Raw genomic sequence first — 19499 nt, 5'->3', positions numbered from 1 at the left:
GAGGCTTTGGCGGTGTTATGGGGCTGCCGCCACTTCCGGCTCTACGTGCTGGGGCGCCCGGTGACTGTGGTCACAGACCATAAACCACTGATTCCAATACTGGCAGGGTCCTCATCTAAACCCCCGGCAAGAATCGAGAGATGGATGCTTGCCCTACTTGAATACTCCGTCACCCTTGTTTACAGACCAGGAGCCAACAATGCGGCGGACTACTTATCCCGCCATCCTGGAGCGAGTGGGGGAGAGGGGTATGATACCTGTGAAGAGGAAGCGGACAGTCATATACGCATGGTTGTGGAGGCGGCAACACCAAATGCGATGTCCATAGAGGAACTGGAGGTGGCAGCAGCAGGAGATGAGTGTTTTCAAATATTGAAACAATCGATGCACAACGGATCCTGGAAGTCCATTCTGGAGGCAGTGGCCGGACGCACACCAGAAGCTAGAGCATCGCTGGAACAGTTGTGGAAGGTCAAGGAAGAGTTATCATTCTCTAACTCCGGGCTGCTGCTCCGGGGGGACCGCATTGTTGTTCCACAATCAAAGGTCCTCGAGGTGATCAGTCTCGCCCACCATGGACATCAAGGGGCCGCCAAGACCAAGGCGCGACTCCGCTCGAAGGTTTGGTTTCCCGAGCTGGAGAGAAAGGTCGACGAGTTCGTGGCAGCATGTGTGTGGTGTCAAGCGGCCGCCCCTCTCCAACGGGAGCCTGCCATTGAGGCCATGCCTAGGGGCACGAGGCCTTGGGAGATCGTTCATGCGGACTTTGGCTCGACGTCAGTGGGGACTCATTTCCTGGTGATAATAGATGAATACTCCAGATATCCAGAGGTTGAGTTTGTGGAGTCCGTGGCATTCGAGCATGTGGTGATCGCTGTTGAGAAGATCTTTGCGGCCCATGGTTTTCCACACACACTCTGTTCCGACAATGGTTCGCCGTTTCAAAGCGAGAGATTCTCTGAGCTGATGGAGAGCTGTGGAATACATCATAGGAAGGTGTCCCCACTGTGGCCCCGGGCAAATGGAGATGCCGAGAGACTGATGCGGACATTGAACAAAACATTCCGGATTGCTCAGGGACAAGGCCAATCCTTACAACGGGCCCTTTATCAGTTTCTCCGTGTGTACCATACGACTCCACATGCCGCCACCGGAGTGGCCCCGGCGGAGGTGCTGTTCCGGAGATGCCCCCGAGGACTGCTGCCGGAAGCGGGGGACAGGGAACCAGGGGTCATTGATGATCAGCGAGTTGAGGTTGAAAGACGGCTTCGGATTGAGCAGGAAAATCTACGACGGGGCCTTCAACCTCAGAGGCTCGAACCAGGGGATGAGGTTCTAATCCGGAATAGACATCCCCAGGGCAAACTCTCACTACCCTACGAACCCGAACCATTGGACGTTGTGGCGGTGAAAGGGTCTATGGTCACGGCCTCTGATGGCAGGTCGGCCGTCACCCGGAACGTCAGCTTCTTCAAGAAGTTGGGTGATTCGCGAACTGAAACCCCCCCTGAACCTGATCCTCCCTACACATCGTTCAACGACAGCTTCCAGGACGAGTTGCCGGAGTCTCCCCTCCGAGGTGAAGCGACCGAGGGACATCGATTGCCGGAGGTAGGCCGGAGGTACCCCCAGCGATCTGGGCGTGGGAAACCCGCCTACCTCAGCGACTATGTTGTTGGACAGATGGCCAGTGAATTTGGGGATCCTAATGGGGGTGGCTGCAATTAAAGGGGTTCTGCTCTTCTGGGTGTGCAGTGAAGTTTTCATAAGTGTGGTTATTGGGTTAATAAAGTTGAAAGGTTTTGTGTTGTTTGTTGATCCTCCCGGAAAAGGAGGAGTGTGGCGTTGCCCGATGACGGGCGAACGCGGCGGCGTGACGTGTCACGCCGCCGCGTGGTGTTTAAATAAAGGGGGCGTTCCCGGCCGCGGCAGAGCGACCGGGAAGCCCGAACAAGCAACACCGTGTCTCCGTGTGCTATGTGTGACGGGGCTTGCGGGACCGCATCGGGGGCGCAGATACAGCCCCCCAACACTTAGGTGGCCTGGCACTGCTGATGAAATTGCTGTTCTTGTCTGACTTTTAAATCTTGGGAGCAGTGCTTTAAGTGGGATGAGAAATCGAGGGGGGGCTGCAATGAGGGGGTGTGGCCTAAATTATGGGTGTGGCCTGGAATGTCCCCTGCACACGATAATAAATAAGTAAAGTTGTCGGATTACATCTTTTCAATTATTGTCTTGCACTGGGGCTTCACCAGAGCCCTGCCGGTGACAAGCCAGTGTCGAATCACACTGTGCTGGTTAATTGGTGTTCAGTTAATTTTGTTTCATTCAATAGACTGTGTCAGGCAGTCAATTGAATGAAACCAATGGAATACTGCACCCATGAATGAGCACAGTGTGATCAGACACTGGCTTGTCCTCAGCAGAGCCTTGGTTAGAACCCCCAGCACGGCCCACTTAAAGCCCTGCTTAGGAGGCAGACAGGAGCAGCCATGTTGTCAGTAACTCCAGGCTAGGTGAGACATGCTCGCTTAATGAAAGGGGGGCAGCGCACTTTCACCCCTCCACACCAGCCGGCATGGCAGAGCAGTGTTCTCAGATCAATGGCAGAGGCTGATGGTGCAATATTCAATGTAAGTCAATACTTGTAATGGCCAAGCCATGCATGTAAGCCATGGGCGCTCTTTCAGAACCTGCATGTCCTCTCTATGGCCAGTAACTAGGGATGGTGCAAAGGCCTTTCCGTATTTTCTACAGAAATGCATAACAGCTTTCTTGAGTGCTCATTTCCTGCTTGCGGCCTTTTTTAATTCTGCTGATCAAAGAACAAACAGGTCCTTTTATAATCTGCAGACCAAACACAGATTGAGGAGGAATTTGGCACAGAATTGTGGCATAAGCGGCAGCTGTGGGCAGTGCTCCAGGTACGGTTTGGATGTGGGAGTATTTTAATCCCTATTTTTTAAAATTGGAAGTAGAATTATTTTTTAGGGACTAAAAATGTAAGTACCATTCCAAATGGGAATATTTTATATGTGAATAAACCTGTTTTTTACTGGAAAATGGGAATGTTGTTGTAATCGTTATTTCTTTGCATCTTTGCACCTAAAAGGGTTCGAAATAGAGAGGAGTTGGGAGTTATTTAGCTACCAGGAGCTACTTTTGGGTCCTGGGGCCAACAGGTGCTCTCCAAACATGTCAATGTGACATTAACTTTGAGTATTTGAGAATGTTAATAAAGAACCATTCGAGAACATCTAATACACATTTAAACACAATGGTTCATACAAAACGGACAAAAGGTTAAAGGAGCATCCTTGGTAGCTCCTGGTTCCCCTGCGGTAGCTCCTGCCTGCAGGGTGATGCCCGACACCCAGGAGCTAGCTTTAGCTCCAGCTCAAAGAATGTCAATTTCGAACCCTGCCTAATTATTCATACACATTAAACGATACATGTTTACTTCTTCTGAACAGGCAGTTAATAATAGCAGTTTCTTCCTGTGGTACTACATGCACTACTGTCCAAACATAGCCATTGAATTGTATGGGTAAAAGCAGGGGTTGAAGGTTCTACATGTCTGTTTCCTATTTTTTGTTGGGAGTATTTTTGCTCCCTATTTTTATTTATTTTGAGTATTTGGCTGTTTTTAGGGTGTAAAAGTGGCTGATACACCCCTTATCTGTAGGGCTGGCTTTGTGTATACACATTCACTACTTTAGCCACATTTGTATCATTATGTTGACCGAGGAGACATGTAATTCAGCCAGGAAGAAATTCCAAAGGTTGGGAAGTATGAGAAACAAAACAGATAATTTCCCAGGTGTTTGCCCAATGCCTTATTATATTCTGATTTTCTGATGAGACAAGTGCACCAGGGATACAAAAGGAGACTAGGTGAAACTGCTTGCGTGTCAAGAAACATGTAGAACATTTTCCACCGCCCTTATGTTGATGAAAATCCTAAACTACTCCACATCAAGGCCTATTTTGGCCCAAATGAAAGAAAACAATGGTAGTATGCTATGTGAAGTCATCCAAGAAGAGAGGTGTAGTGCCATCGCCGGGGTCTGCAACCTGCGCCTCTCCAGATATTTTGGCGCGCAACTCCCACCCACCCTAGCCAGCACTGTCAATGGTGAGGGATTATGGTAGTCACATGTTGTAGAGCCCTTTCCTACAGCAACCAGAAATATCCTCAGAACAAACCAGCCAGCAAATGGGCAACTTTGAGCACAGACACTTCGGTGGATTTGCCCCCCCACCCCCAAAAAAAGAACCATTCTGACGGTTTGCCCACATATTAAACTCTTTTCTTTCACAGGCCTTGATTTCCTGTATATCTGTCTGCTATGTCTACGTGGTCCATTTTACTGTTAAATTCAGTTCGGTGCAATATTTCGGCAAGCCCTCTTTTTGGAGAACAGTGCAGCATTTATTTATGGGCATCCTCACTGTGCTCCCTTTAAAAGAAAAGAGGGATAACCAGTTGAAGATGCTTGTAGGGGAGGGAAGCATGTATGCAAAGCACTCTGTTTAAACAAAGCAGATACTGGAGCCCACTCTAAGGCACAAGAGCCACCAATAGCAACAGGAAGAAGAGAAAATAAATACAGTGCACACAGGGACCTTGAATGTCTAGAACCCACAGCAAACTGCAAGCAGTGTGCCACCATCGCCTAGAAGCAACGCAATCCATGCAGGGCTGCAGGCTCATCTGGAAAAGCAGCAATGGCTTTAACACAAACCACATGCGTCTGGCAGTGCGCGGGTTTGCCGTGATGGAAAGAGTCAACATAAAGTCAGAAAAGAGCAGATATTTCTTCATTTAGTGGCCTCAATGAATTCACTTGGCCATGCAATCATGCTATACTGATCCATGGTGAAACCCGAGATCAAAGAATTGTTTACTCACAGTAGCTGCTTATGTTTGATTTGATTTTTGAATTAATATCGCGCATATCAAAAGAGCAACCTGGCAGAGAACTGCATCTAGGACTAATTAATTACATAATAAACTTGTCCTAATGGCCCAGGAAATTTATCTGAACAAATTGGTTTTCAATTGCTTCCTAAAAATGGGTAGAGAATCAAAGTGCCTCAATTGTACAGATTGGAAATCATTTGTTTAAGGGGTACAGTAGTGTTTTAATGTTCAACTTACCGCCTAGGAATTGTATGCCTCCAGCCGCCCTGCCCACGGCCCTGGAGATAAGCTCGGAGATGCAGCAGCCCATTAGGGCAGTAAGCGCCACCAGCAGGAGGAGGCCACACCCCAACCCAGTAACCACGGTGCAGATCCGCCACTCCACGCTCGGAATAGCTCCAAAGGATGCGTAGCGGCCACACTGCTCCACCATCACTGTGGCCTGGCGGCTCTCATCCCGCACTGGGTATGAGCACCTCCGAAAGGTGCCAAAGGACACTGGCTTCTCCAGCTGTGAGCCCAGTAACCAATATGGCATGAAGAAGCCCACACAGGAGGCAGCAGCGCAGAGGAAGGAGAGCAAAGCCCAGAATACCCCAGTGCACGTGAGGCTGGAAGCCATCTTCACACTTGAAACAAAGCAACAAAAGGCTCTATCTTCCCACTGAGGCTTCCAAAGACGAATCAATGTAAACCGGAGAGATAATCACCACAGACAGCCAATCCACGATGCAGAGTTAATCCACAGAGAAGATACAAATCTTTTTTCAATCTTTCTTGGTTGCACAGCGGCTTGATGGGATCTTCTCAAATTCTAACACCACGCGTCACTTTTTATCTTGTAAGCAGCACTGTCCCTGAGGAGAAAGAGAAAAAAAACAAGGTTTAGTCCCTTTGGAGAAAACTACAAGGTAAGCAATGTTTTGTGTGATTGAAAAAGGTGACCATTTTGAATTATTTCTTGGAAACAAAGAGCAAAAAACAGCCTTTCGATGGAATATCTATAGGGGTTAAGCAAAATGTACAAGCAGAATTGATGGTAAGGAGTGGTGGGGCCTGGTGCTCTCATCGATAGCTACCTGGCTTGTTTAGGCTACGCTCCACTTTCTGGGTCTCTCTTCTATGAAGATTGCAAGCTGCATAAGTAGGGCACAAATGTAAGGGGAGGAATGGAGAGCTTATGGATGCCGAATTACCTGTCGGGAGAAGGCTGGGAACCTGAGATCATCACCTCTCTTTGGTGCCTCCTGACTGGACAGTGTGGTTGGTGCACAAAATGGTGGCTGCATTGCTTCTTTTTCTCTGCTTCTTTCCCAGCAGTACCCCTCAAGACGGACGCTATAGAGAAGGCACCACCAGAAAAGCAAAGGGAAATCTCACACCCTTGGAGACAGAAGAGTCATTTCTTATATAGATGCAGTAGATATGCCCAAGAGACCCTTTAAGTAGACGGGTGCTGTAGCAGGAGCATGATTGGGAGAAGTGATCCAGCAGCTGAGAGCACCCATACCATTCTAACAAGGAAATGCATAGCAATGATAAGCCCTGTGGTGGGGCTTGACTTCAGTTGGCGTGCGGGCCGAGGACCACCCAAGGTTGTACACATCATGCCACAGAGGTAGACCCCTGAAATTATACCAGAAAAAGTGCAACCTGGGGGTTAGGGTATGACCGTGATGAGGGAAAGTGTAGTGACCAGTCATGAGTCTGAGCATTAAATGTTTGAACTGGTGGCATCTGGTAATTTGAGTAGCGGAATAAGCTGTTATCCTTGAGAGGGCCCAGCTAAGCAATTTAGGGAAGGTGACTGTCTTGTGAGAAGAAGGGCAGGGGCGACACTACAGCACAGCTGAAATGAGTTTAAACGAAACCCACCATTCTCATGTCGGGAAAGGGGGCTTGCAGGGAACATGGTAGGGAGAGGTACCTGATGGGGGGGTAAGGAGAAAATCAAGCAGCTGGAGCAGAGAATAGGTGCGACGAAAGATTTAAATCCTTGGCCGTAGAGCGTTTGTAATTCAAAGAGGAGACTATGTCTAGGCTTTTGAAGGGTGAGGGGGTGGGGTCTAATAGCATCCCTGGAAGTCCTGTATCCTAAATGGACTGCATGGAGGCCCTGTTGGGTGGCCATAGCTCGGGAGTGCCTAATGTGGAGACAAAAGTGAAGGAGTTGGCTGCCACTGTCATGTTTGTGGGCGTTATCACTCCCAAAGGACTGGTGGGAAGGAAAGATACACAAACATACACAAGGCAGACCCCGCCAGGACAGATACCTGCACAGACAAGCACACACCTGAGAATGTAAGTCTTAGTTGTCACATGTCATCCATGAGGCAGGTCGTTTTTTTGTCCGAGATTACACATCTAATTACCAGCATATTGTTTTGGATCTCAACAGACACTTTCTGAAGTGGAACAAGACTGGAAAACCTGGCTGCGATAAGCCACTTGGAACACCGAAGTTCCGCGAGATTACACTGGAATCCCGCGAGAGTTGCCGTCCTCAGGGGATAGGCAGCTGTGTTTACTATTTATGACACAACCGTTTTCACTGCCTGCTTTTCAACATGGATGGAGGAGCGCTCGAAAGGGCAGGACAGGCACAGTCGCTCAATGTTGTGCTCTGGAATGATTATCCTGCTGGAGAATAAAGTGAAAGAGCTGGATGGTAAACTAGGGGCAAAGTAAACACCTGGAGAATACAGGGTATCTGAGGCCCGGAAGCAAACGCAGAGTTGCAGCACCCAGTGCAACATGAAAACAAGCCTTTGGGACAGCTGCGGGCTTTCTTGTTGGATTATAAGGGGCTGTTATAAGGAGGGAACACCCCCTGTCATGCTGTCATGCTGAAGGCTGCCCAGCTGAGTGAGTGTATTCTGGAGGCTGCAGTACTAAATTAGGAGCTGTAATAGCGGGACCACTGTGTGTGGTTGTTCCCTAAATTTGTTATAGAGACGTTAAAGACGGGTTTGGCCATGACGAAAGCCTTACTAAACTAAAAACCCAGCCATTGTTCTAATCCTACCAACTGAGAGTTAGAAACAGGGGGAATGCTAATATTTTTGAGCTGGCAGAGGAGGCAACAATCTTTCTAGACCAGCTTAAAAACTATGCTAGGGGTACACGAGAGGCTTTCTAACTTGGCAGGTGCAAACAAAGAGATAAGATGTCTGTTGTGTGCAATGGGGTGGGAGGTGGGTAGCAGTGAAGTTGGTACACTTAACATTTTGCAGCCAGTTATTGTTGAATGTTAGTGGTTGATGCCCTTGCAAAGTATGCAACTTTGAGGTCCCATCCACAGCTGGCAGCTTGAGGGCTTGCATGTGATTTGAGACAAGCCTGTGCTTCGCAAGTCCAATACACAAGCAGCACTGACTCAGCTATTAATTCTTCAGAGGTCTACAAACTGAGCACCAACGAATTGGATAGTAATAAGGGCTAATATCAAAACACTCGGAAATGAGAGGTTTCTGGCATGACCTGCTCTCCCCCAGTTCTACACTTAGTTCCAGAAAACTGTTCTGCTCAGTGCACATTTCCTGCCTAGCTGAAAATCCTGCACACACAGATCATTAACTTTCCTGTGATTCAGTTTAATATCCCAAAACCAATCCCAGGGATCAGCTATTTTCTGATAGTTGCCAGGAAAACTTGGCAAATGGAGTTTGGGCCTGCTACACCTACATGTACGTTTCCTTCCTCCTTCCTCTCTTACTCTCCAACAGTCTTGGTGGTCCAGCTCAGTGCTGTGCAAAGAGCAGGTTGATCAGTTAATTTAGCTGTTTTTCTCAAAGTTATCTGGAGTCACTCTACTGCCATCCATTAATAAAACTAAGCAACGGCAGCTCATACAAGTGTTTGGAAAAGGGCTGTGTACCTCCAGATTAATCTCAGAGGAGCACAACAACCACCTAAGAGTGTCCCATTGCCCAAAATGCCAATGGAATTCCCATAGGTTTTCTGGAATGGCCCAATGAAGACTCTGGCAGAATTCACAACAGATAAGCTAGATACTGAAGGCCGCCCTAACATGTAAGTGACTTCAGGACCACCTACTTATCCCAGTTATAAACCTGGCTACTTATGGCCATTTAGGTTTAAGGGACCCTACAGCGCAGAACTTTGGGGGTACTTCTGCATATATTTTTCGCTTGAAGCCTCAAAGTCCCCCTCCCCACACCTCCCCCAGAGTGCTGTAAGAGTGACCTTACTGTGACATAAAGCTCTTTACAAGCTCTTTACATGTCTGTTGCCAGACATATAACACACACAACCCCATAACCACAGCACTGAGCTGTGCAGCAAATGCACTCAGGCATGTTACAATATGTCGCAAGAATATTACACTATTCCCGCCCACTGCACATGCTCTCTCAGTATGTAGCCATGCAAGTATGACATTTTGAGGGACAGCCCACAAACCTGATTTATCTTCCCTAGTGTGTCCAGTCCATCACTTTTCCCACTGTCCACCATGGGTCCTGTCACTTGACAATTTGCTGGGCAATACCAACCTCTAGACAAAGAGGGTGTCGTTCAAAGGATATAGAGGAGCTACTGTGCTGTAGAGGCATCTGCAGGACACTCCATTCATGATTGGAACATCCCATTGTCTAAGCAAAAACAGACACCCTCATAAATAGCTTGAGCTGAAGTTGCATGCTTACAAATACAGGAATTTAATTTTTCAAAAAACACAGGCTGTTTTTAGATTATGGTCTCCTTGCTTGACTGTATAAACTTTTGAAATGTATTGACTTTGTCTGGAAGACCTGACCAAACAGAATCTACTGTGTTTGGTTGACCCCAGAACACTTAGCGTACAAAGGCCTTAAGTTTAAAAGCATTTCATAAATTCACGTGGCGTTTCAAAGCAAGCCTTGAAGAAATGGATGTCCCTTTATTTTAGGTCACATGAAAACGAGGGAATATGGAATGCTTTCAGATAAATTGAAACTAAATCTCAGCTTGTTATGATGACAGTAAATGTTCAAGGGGATTTAAATGATCTTAAATTACATAAGTGCATCATATGTGATACCTCAACCTCCCAAAGTCCTACTGACAAAATGAGTATATCTATATTATTCTGCCCTTATGCCGCAAGCATACATGTGAAGATGATTGGTATCAAGTTTTGAAATTAAAATATGTAAATCACAACTTTGCATTGCAAAGCGATTGAATTAATTGGTACAACATGTATCCAGTGAGAGGTCAATGAACATAGGATTTTATAAGCTCTGGGAGACATAGAACCTATAGTTATAAAATTGTGGAATTCATCTGCCTAAAATCAACAGTATGAGTGATTGCAAAGCATATCAGTAGAAGGGTTGTGGAGAAATGAAACTAGAATTTTAGACAGGCAGTCCTATAGGCAGCCTTTTTTGTAATTGTAATTGGTTATTTATAACAAGCTTAATACCCAGAGGTTACTAAGCACAGACCCGGAGATCAAACCTGTGTTGCGCTGCGTCGTCTTGCTTCCAAGCCCAGCGCATTGCCCCTGAGCTATCCTCTTCTTATGTGAGGGTGCCCATAGGGAAGGAGGGTTTGTGATTTGTGTCAGATATTCCAATGCGAGATCATATGCCACATTATGTTGGATATAAGCTGGCAGTATGCTTGATCACATATCAAGCCCGTCATGTAAAACTGTTCTAATTTCAGAGCATTAATCATTTGCCCTTCTTTGATCAGCGGTGCTCTTGAATCCCTCCACAATGCAAGCATGCAAACTATTACAAACTCCATTCCTACTCCTCATTCCAAAGGAGGAGTGTTACCGGAAAAAGTTGGTCGGAAGGAAAGGGGTAATGGAGTAGAAGAAAGGGGGAGGGCAAAAGAGGGGTATTCCACACAGGAAATGTCGGAATAAATTAAGGATGCATTTTGAGGTCAAGCTCTTTTTGGTGCCAGTCGTTACAGAGCTCTCGTTTCCCCTTGCCATGTGTGAGTCTCTTTTCCTTAGAATTCTGGGACTATTTTCTTTCCCATTTTAAATTTAGGAAAACTACAATCCCCAGAATTCTAAGAAAATGCAAGAGTGGATGGGCTTCTAAAGGATGGCAAGGGAAAACCTGAGCGCTCTGTGGTTGTATTACACCTACAATGATTTTTGTCATGATTAGATAGCACTGTGAGTTGAACACGTTCTGCAGAGGGCCATGTGTAACATGTAGGCACAATAAAAGGCTTTAACGGCAGACAGTGTGAGGTTGTGGCAGTAGTGGACAGTGTTAGGTAGCTGCACTGTCAGACAGCGGGGGGAGGGGTGGGGGGTTGTGTGAGCAGCTGTTGTGCAGTATGAGCAGCTGACACTGTATATAGAAATTCAGCATACAACACATGGAAACAAACACTTGCATTATAGCTGAAACTGTCAAAGCAAATAGACAAAGGAGAAAACATATGTAATTTCATTGCAGTCTTAAATTGTAAGGATACTAAATGTATACAGAAAATACGCAAATAGTATGTGTCAGCAACACATGGTGACATCACTTAAAATTAGGGTTCGAAATTAGCATTTAATAAGCGCAGGAGCTAGGCTATCGAGCAGTGACCAGTCACCATGAGATACCACTGGAAAACGAGGAGCTGGTACATAGCGTTACACAAATCTAACTTCCACATAAAATGCAAACATAACTGTACCCGGTATTTATGGCTCTTTATCCTTTAAATGTCATATAGATGTGTCCTGTTTCTTTTGAGATTATCCCAAACGCACGGAGTTAAGGTCACATTGTTGTGTTTGTTCGGCATCAGTTTGCCTGGGGAGCCAAAAAGTAACTCCTGGTAGCTGTTGGTTTTAAGCAAAAACCAGGCTCTTCTAGGCTATAAGCAGGAGCTAAATGGGTCCCAGCTCGCCTCAACTTCCAACCCTGCTTAAAATGCCTTGCCCTTTGCACCAATACTACTGGCAATGCTGAAAGTAGCAGGCCGGACTAGCATGAGGGAAGATAGACAGTTGAACTTGGCACTACTCTCACCAGACAAACCTCAACCTACCACAGCCCTCCCACGCCCAGCTGTCCCTGCTCATAGGCCACCTTCGTTTATTGGGCTCTTTCACACCTCCGCATTCAGAGGTTCCCCCAGCAGATGGTGTATATCTCCCCCCTTCTCCTTTCTATTGAAGGCATTGAATACACCTGGAGGCAAAGGCGTTGCTAAGGGGGCGGGGGGTTGGGGGTCTGAGGGGGCAACAGCCCTGGGTCCTTTGGTTGTAGCCCTGGATAGAAGCTCAGGGGTTACAACCAAAAGGGCTAGCTAGCCCCCAGTCCCAAAATGAGCTTAGCCCCAGATCTTTCCCAGACCTAGTAACACCCCTGCCTGGAGGTGAGGATGACACCTCCCCCCTCCCCAACACATGGGGAGGAAAACCCCTTACAGCCATTTTACACCTTGTTCAACACTCTCCTCCCAGCTCCCCCATGGTGTTCTCCTTGCCTGCATTTCTTCTAGCTAATTATTCTCAGCTCATTATAGCTCGACCTGGTTGGGGGAGGGGCATATGCAATATTGCCAGGTGATCCCTGAGTTCCCCTGGAGGCCTAGACTGAGTGGCGGGATTTATGTGGCGAGCTCTCCACAGACACGAGTCACTTCTCACTGCTACGAGGACTATTAAACGAGGAGCTACGGGTCGGAATAATACGTCACTCTGGGGACTTTTTTCGAGCTGCTTGTGCTGTAATTACTTCCGCGTTCCGTTTCGGGAAAGCAATACAGTAAATCAGAGGCTCGTGGAAACTCTTGGCTGCTTAGTCAGCCGGCTTTCCGAGAGGATGAAAAGCAGGGAAGCAGCACTGGGGTCCCCTTCTCTTCCCGAACTCCCCCCCCCCCCCCCACGCCCTCTCCAGCGTGTCTAGTGATACGTGCTCCCCTTCCTGCACACTCTCCTGTGGTCTTGGCGGCTGCAGTCCACTGAGGGGGAGGGGACAAGCAACGGATCAGTGGGCCTGAATCTATAATGTCATTTCGGATGCAGGAAGATCCTATCTGGCAGAGGCGCTCCCAGGCAACTGAAGGGAGGCGGCGCAACTTGCCAAGTCAGGGAATTTCACAGAAGCACCGAAACAGTTACTATTCCACAGAGTTACAGTTAGAAGATCCGTTGGCTTTCAGGGGCCAGGCATCCAGAGGCAAATGCACTCTAGAAAAAAAAAGCGCGAGAGAACGCTCAAAGCCAAAACACATGGCCCTCGGCCACGGCAGGCTCTTGTGAGGGGGAGGAGGCGGGGGATAACAGCGTAAACACATAATGGTCTTACGTTTCCATTTTGCACTCCAGCGCATGAATAAATGCATGTTTGGCAAAATGGAGCATAACAATGAAGAGTAAAGGTGATGCCGCCTTCTTTTACTTTTCACACAGGGGTGGACTGGCCTAGTGGGAACTCTGGAGATTTCCCCATAAGCCTCTTTTGTGTGGTAACATTTTTATTTCCAAATGTTCTCATAGGAAAAGCGTTGGGCTTCCTGAAAATGTGTAATATGGGCCACTTTGAACATTACTTCCTGGGCCTCTTTTGGTTCACAATTACAACATGTCTTGCCAGCGATGAAAACTGGATGCAGTGGACCCAACAACGCGCTGGGGCTCATTTTTATAGAGCCATACTGTTAATTGGATGTTAATTGGATGCACAAAAGTCTTGAACTTTGATGTATCCAGTTATTTTGTTCGGCACATTTTCAACCATTTGGACAGGAGGGGTGGATAGTAAGTTATGATTCTGCCTCGCCCTTCCTCGCCCTTCCTCTCTGCAAGGGAATTATTCCAGCATGCATTTTCATTCTGTGGCAAATGTTGTGAATTATTGTGGAATCCGCCTGCTTTTTACACCAGAAAAAAGTAGGCGGATTCCATATGAATCCATTGTAAACGCGGCCTGCCATGCATAAGTAGCAGGCAGCATTTACTCATTTTGCATGGCAGGGGGCAAATGGGTGGCGTCCAAGCGTGTGCGTCCCCTTTTCACACTGCACTTTTGCACTCCACTGCGCAAATGGTGAAATTACACACAGTGGACCCGTGAACGTCATGGTGCACGTGTAATGGGTTCCCTCCGCATACTTTACGAGGAACTTGTAAATGAGCCATGTTAAGTGCCTAATGTTGGTGGTATCCTGCAAGCAATTTGCATTTAATTAAAAAAGTATCCCCTATAAAGGCCAGAGCGTAACAAAGCAGATGAAAGAGGATCCAGAAAAGGGATTTGGAACCAGCGCCTGGTGTTTCTAAACTGTCACGCAGCAACCCAGCTAGAGTGCCAAGTTGAACTGGGGAATCATAGTGAAAGGTTCGGTCAAAGGCATGACCATGAGCAAATCGAGGGTCAGCTGAGGGGGCATACAAGATGGGTCTTCAACCCCGTTTTAGCTCACAACGCTGAACATCCAGGCACTATTCCTCTGCACAAAGGCATCCAGGACAACCCCAGACACGTTTCTGCCTTGCAAGGCATCACCAGGACTGCACAGATAAATGCAGTGTCGCATGTGGGTGCAGAGAGCAGCAGGGCAACGTCTGGCACTGGGCTGCCATTTCTGGGACTCCTGCTTTTTAGAGTGGGAGAGCAACACACAACCTTTCCATGTTTTTACTAGTTCTGGGTTGTTAGCTTGTTTTCAAGCACATGAATTGTGAACTTCAAAACCTGTCAGCCATCATAATTTGCAGGCTTGGTGTGCAGACGTTGCCGGCTAAATACGTGATCCCTTCAGCAAAAAGGAGCACAGTGGTCAGGAACATAATTTGAGCATGAATTCAAAAGAGAAACATTAAAAAATCAAGTTTGGTTACACATGTCCCTAAAATGCACCATTCTCGCACGCAAGACTGCGCCAATCAGTGCCCACACGAAGCCCCATCACCAGCCGGCCCTCGACACCCCATCCACTGCGAGTGAGGGGTTGGGGTGCACTTATTGTCATTACTGGGACCGTTTCTCTTAAAGCTGCGTGTGTCACTAGTATTCATTAACCCCAGAAACAGGCCGAATCGAGAGAATTCGGAGGTGTGCGTGACTGGGATACGGGAGTGGGGGGGGGGAGTCCCCTGCACTGGCAGGGACTGGCGTGGTGTCCCGATGAGCCTCTGCCAAAAGCAAGGGGAAACAAAACCACGCTAAGTCAAACAGAACTAACTCTACACACGTTGCGTGATAACAGGGTGGACAGAGCCCCCTCCTCCCATCGTTTGCAGACTCCCCCGCCCCCACCCTGTCTGTTATGACGTCAATGTGCCCCGCTCCCCATGCTTGCTGCCCCTTAAACTCAACGCCGCCTCTACTGTCACTCGCGCTCCCCGTCACAATCCACCCCTCCTTCGTGCGTGGAACCCCTACACTGTGTCTTCTCCCACCTGGTGTCCTCTCTCCCCCTTGGCTGTTGGCACCCCGATTGGCACCCCCCATCGCTTCTCCACTTCCCTACAACCCCCACTGCTCCTCCTGGTCTGCTGCTTGCTGTTCCCCTTTGAGGCTCCCCTCTCCACAGCCCCAGTACTCCCCGAGCAGCGTAGAAGGACTTCAGTCCCAGGACAAGAAGAGGAGCACCGTCTGCCCCTGTACCACACAGTACCCCCGTCCCGTACCACACACTGCCCCTGCTTCAGAGATCCTTTCACGTTGTACCACACAGTACCCCCGTCCCGTACCAGACACTGCCCCTGCTTCAGAGATCCTTTCACGCTGTATCACACAGTACCCCCGTACCACACAGTACCCCCGTCCCGTACCACACACAGCCCCTGCTTCAGAGATCCTTTCACGCTGTACCACACAGTACCCCCGTCCCGTACCACACACTGCCCCTGCTTCAGAGATCCTTTCAAGCTGTACACGCACTACCCCCGCCACGTACCACAGACTACCCCCGTCCCGTACCACACACTGCCCCCATCCCGTACCACACACTGCCCCATCCCGTACCACACACTGCCTCATCCCGTTCCACACGCTGCCCCTGCTTCAGAGATCCTTTCAAGCTGTACCACACACTACCCCCGTCCCGTACCACACACTGCCCCATCCCGTACCACACTCTGCACCTGCTTCAGAGATACTTTCAAGCTGTGCGACACACTAACCCCGCCCCGTACCACACCCTGCCCCCATCCCGTACCACACACTGCCTCATCCCGTTCCACACGCTGCCCCTGCTTCAGAGATCCTTTCAAGCTGTACCACACACTACCCCCGTCCCGTACCACACACTGCCCCGTCTCGTACCACACACTGCCTCCGTCCCGTACTACACACTGCCCCATCCCCTACCACACACTGCCCCATCCCGTACCACACACTGCCCCATCCCGTACCACACACTGCCCCTGCTTCAGAGATCCTTTCAAGCTGTACCACACATTACCAAGTTCCTTTGGCGCCTTAGTCCCGCTGTAGCACACACTGCCCGTCCTTCCTAGCTCATTTCCTTCTGTACCACACACTCCACCCTCCCGCCCCACCCCCATCCTGGGGTGCCTCAGACCCTCTACACCACACATCGCCCTTGTCCCGAGGAGCATCTGTCTCTCTCGGTGGCCCTGTCTTGCACAGCTCCCAATGCACTGAATTGCACACCGGGAACAGCAAGTTGTTTGGAGCGCTGCATGTCGCCAGTGCCTGGTCCCAATGACCACCGCAGTGTCACTTACATGGCCCGCCACTGCATCCCACAGGCAGCACTCGCCCTGCTGCACGAACTCCGGCGTGTCCAGTACACCGAGCAGGAAACTTACAGCCCCGCAAGAAGAGCGCAGCGAACGGCGTGGCCGCGATCCTGAGGGCGATGCAGGGAGCTCCGCTGTGGGGACCAGAGATGAGAAGCGGTGCGGGTGGTAGTCTGCTTGTGACAGCGGGGGGGGGGGGGCTCCAACCCAGAGAACTGCAGGAATGCGACCCGCGAGCAGTAGAGAGATAGGTCCCGTGGCAGCTCAGGGGTCGGCCGGGAGACTGTAGGAATGCCGCCTGCCGCCGTCAGGGATCCGCGGAGCTGCAGGGCTAGAAAGCAGCAGGGATGTATGCCCGAGAGGCACAGGCTGTGTAGGTCCGAGAAGTTGCAGGCGCCGTAGGTCCGAGAGGCGCAGGAGTTGCCATGCGAGCGCTACGGCGTCTTTCGAAAAGCAGCCGGGCCCCCGCACCCTCCCCAGTCAGGACCCCGCAGAGGAAACGTTATTATTGCATTCCTTGAGATCGGGAGGCAGCGTCGGCACGAGCGCGTGCGTGTGTGTGAGAAACTCACTGGGGGCCCATCAATCACCGCAAACCACACCCAGCTCAAGCCCCCAGCCAGCGCCGCCGAGCGCAGGGGAGAAGGAAGAAACGCAGACCGGGTTAGATCCAGCTTCCTCTTGTGGGACTAAGACCCGGCAGGGGAATCACTTAACATTAAAAGAGATTTTTTTCTGCGCTCGGCGTTGCTGTAAAAAGGAACCACGAGGGAGCAGAGCGGGTTTCTTTCACTGTAAAGTTTGGCAGAGTTTCAAGGCGTGCTATGCGCTCACATTGATCCCGCGTGTTTTCTCATCCTCCGCTTTGAGCTCATGGTTTATGCACGGTCTGCTCTCGTTTATTCGCGGTGACAGCCGCGCGGGCACATGCTCGCTCGGCACTTTAATGGCCCCGCTCTGCTGTTGTTTATAGACCTTCATTTTCACACTGCTCTTTTCGCGAGAACCATGGTCTAAATAAACTGTACGCTTTTCACAAAGAACTTACTCTGACTTCCCATTGACTTACATTTGTTGAGGGCTTTCCTATTCACAAAGAAATTACCACGCTTCAATTAAACACGTGGTTACGGAATGACTGGCAACTAGGGGCTTAGAGAATGTTATCTTGCCCCGAAGCAGCGTGCCCTGTCAACTGCAAGCTGCATATGAACTTAGAGGCTAGTACACTTCACCAGATGTCTGTGCTAAGAGAAATTAAAGACAGATTCCTTGTTGCGATTCAGGAACAGGACGGTTACTACTCAAGATAGTCCCAAGTCCGAAAAACTGCAATTCGCCCCTCCACTCCATTGCAGCATGTATTGCTGCTGTGTTGTAAAAATAGTTGTATATGGTTTTATATTCATAGGTTCAGTTAGGGGTTCAGCTAGGCCGGCATAATCGGTTTCATGCCCCCAGATATACAGACCCACCTACACAATTCCTCAAAAGAAAAACAGACAGTGTGTTTCTCAAAACTCTACATTTATTTGAAGAATTAATATTAAATTTAAACCAAGGTGCTCTTGTGTTTTGCACCAAAGAAATCACAATGTTATTGACTCATAAATAATCAGCAATACACATTTTTCCTGCCTGCATGAATCTCACCACTGGTTCTCGGCCAAGCATTCATTTCCAATCTATACTGAAAAAGATGTTTTAAATACACTTTCCCTATGATTGCTCCTAGCTAGGCTACACAATTTGTTTCAATGATAACATTGCTGCTTTTTGTCCAGTGCAGACGTGTATATCAAAATCCTTGATTTTCTCCAATAAAAACCAGTATGGTATTGCAGAAAAATTACTTGAACAGCTGATGTTTAAAAATAAATATTTGTTCAAATGAATTCTCATATGTAAGAATGGGGTTGTGAATGTATTGGCTATGTGCAGGTCATTTAAGCGTAGACAATGGCCTGTTGGCATATGACTCATGCAGCTTTGGATCGGAAAATAATGCTCTTTGGTATTGCATGTTCTTCTCTGAACATGTGTGTGTGTGCAGTCTTCTCTGAATATGTGGGTATATATATATATATCGATTTTTCAGTCTGATATGTAGCTTTCTCCAGTAACATATACCAGGACCTTTCACATTACACATAGGTCTGTCTGCACATTCAAAGATAAGGGACTGCAGGGATGTAACATTTTGCAGGATTCGCTTTTGAATAGAATTACTTCTTAATGTTAATTTCTGTTTCCTCAAACATATAATTTATGACTAGACTCACACCGGCTGCTTATCACATGATATCACATAAGCAATAGTGTGCCACTACTACACTATGGCCTGTGTGATTCATGATCCAAGGGTTCTGTTTTAAATGGTGCTTAATTTGGTAAAAGCAGTATGCATTAAAGTTGCACCAAAATACATTCCGTTTTAAATTATGCCTCTTAATACAAAAATGGATTGGGCTTTAAGGAGATGACGTCTCACTTTATACTCAATATACATGGGAGATACAGGGCATTTAGTCTAACACTGCATCTGGGTCATGGTCAAATCAACATTCCCCTTGCTCATTTTATTCCCAGGATTTTATCATGGAAAATATAGGCACAATTTGGGATTATCTCAGGATTCAACAGGATCCTAGTCAACCTGCAATTACTCCATCAGCAAGCTCTCTTTTCAGATGGGTATATGGAAACCAATTTCCGCATGGGCATCACCTCTTTCTCTCAATGACTTCTGTCTCCAGTATGCATGGGGATCAGTCATTTAGATGATTATGTTTTCTTCCCTTTGGCCACCTCTCTCTAGCTGTAATTAGAAAATATTCAGGGGGCAGCACCAACTCTACCCCTAAGTGTTTCAAAGTGAGACAAGATGCT

At 48.2% G+C, this 19499-nt stretch overlaps 1 protein-coding gene across 2 annotated transcripts in view; it reads right to left on the bottom strand.

Annotated features, from left to right (window-relative positions):
* The window catches only part of LHFPL6 (LHFPL tetraspan subfamily member 6), a 431165-nt gene extending 413985 nt beyond the window's left edge, over window positions 1–17180 (bottom strand). Inside the window, exons 1-2 of one of the 2 annotated variants that reach the window (XM_069639391.1) lie at window positions 16596–17180; window positions 5162–5781 (exon numbers count right to left, since the gene is read on the bottom strand). In XM_069639391.1, the coding sequence (XP_069495492.1) occupies window positions 5162–5546 (385 nt within the window). In that variant the 5' untranslated portion in view covers window positions 5547–5781; window positions 16596–17180. Of the gene's footprint in view, window positions 1–5161; window positions 5782–16309; window positions 16357–16595 lie in introns of those variants that run through there. The other variant, XM_069639392.1, reaches the window with a different exon arrangement.
* Window positions 17181–19499: the final 2319 nt, after the last annotated feature.

Source organism: Ambystoma mexicanum, chromosome 7q (assembly GCF_040938575.1).
Source record: "Ambystoma mexicanum isolate Mex_15411 chromosome 7q, UKY_AmexF1_1, whole genome shotgun sequence".
NCBI lineage: Eukaryota > Metazoa > Chordata > Amphibia > Caudata > Ambystomatidae > Ambystoma > Ambystoma mexicanum.
The sequence above is the reverse complement of the archived record's forward strand: the minus strand, read 5'-3'. Positions and strand labels throughout refer to the sequence as shown.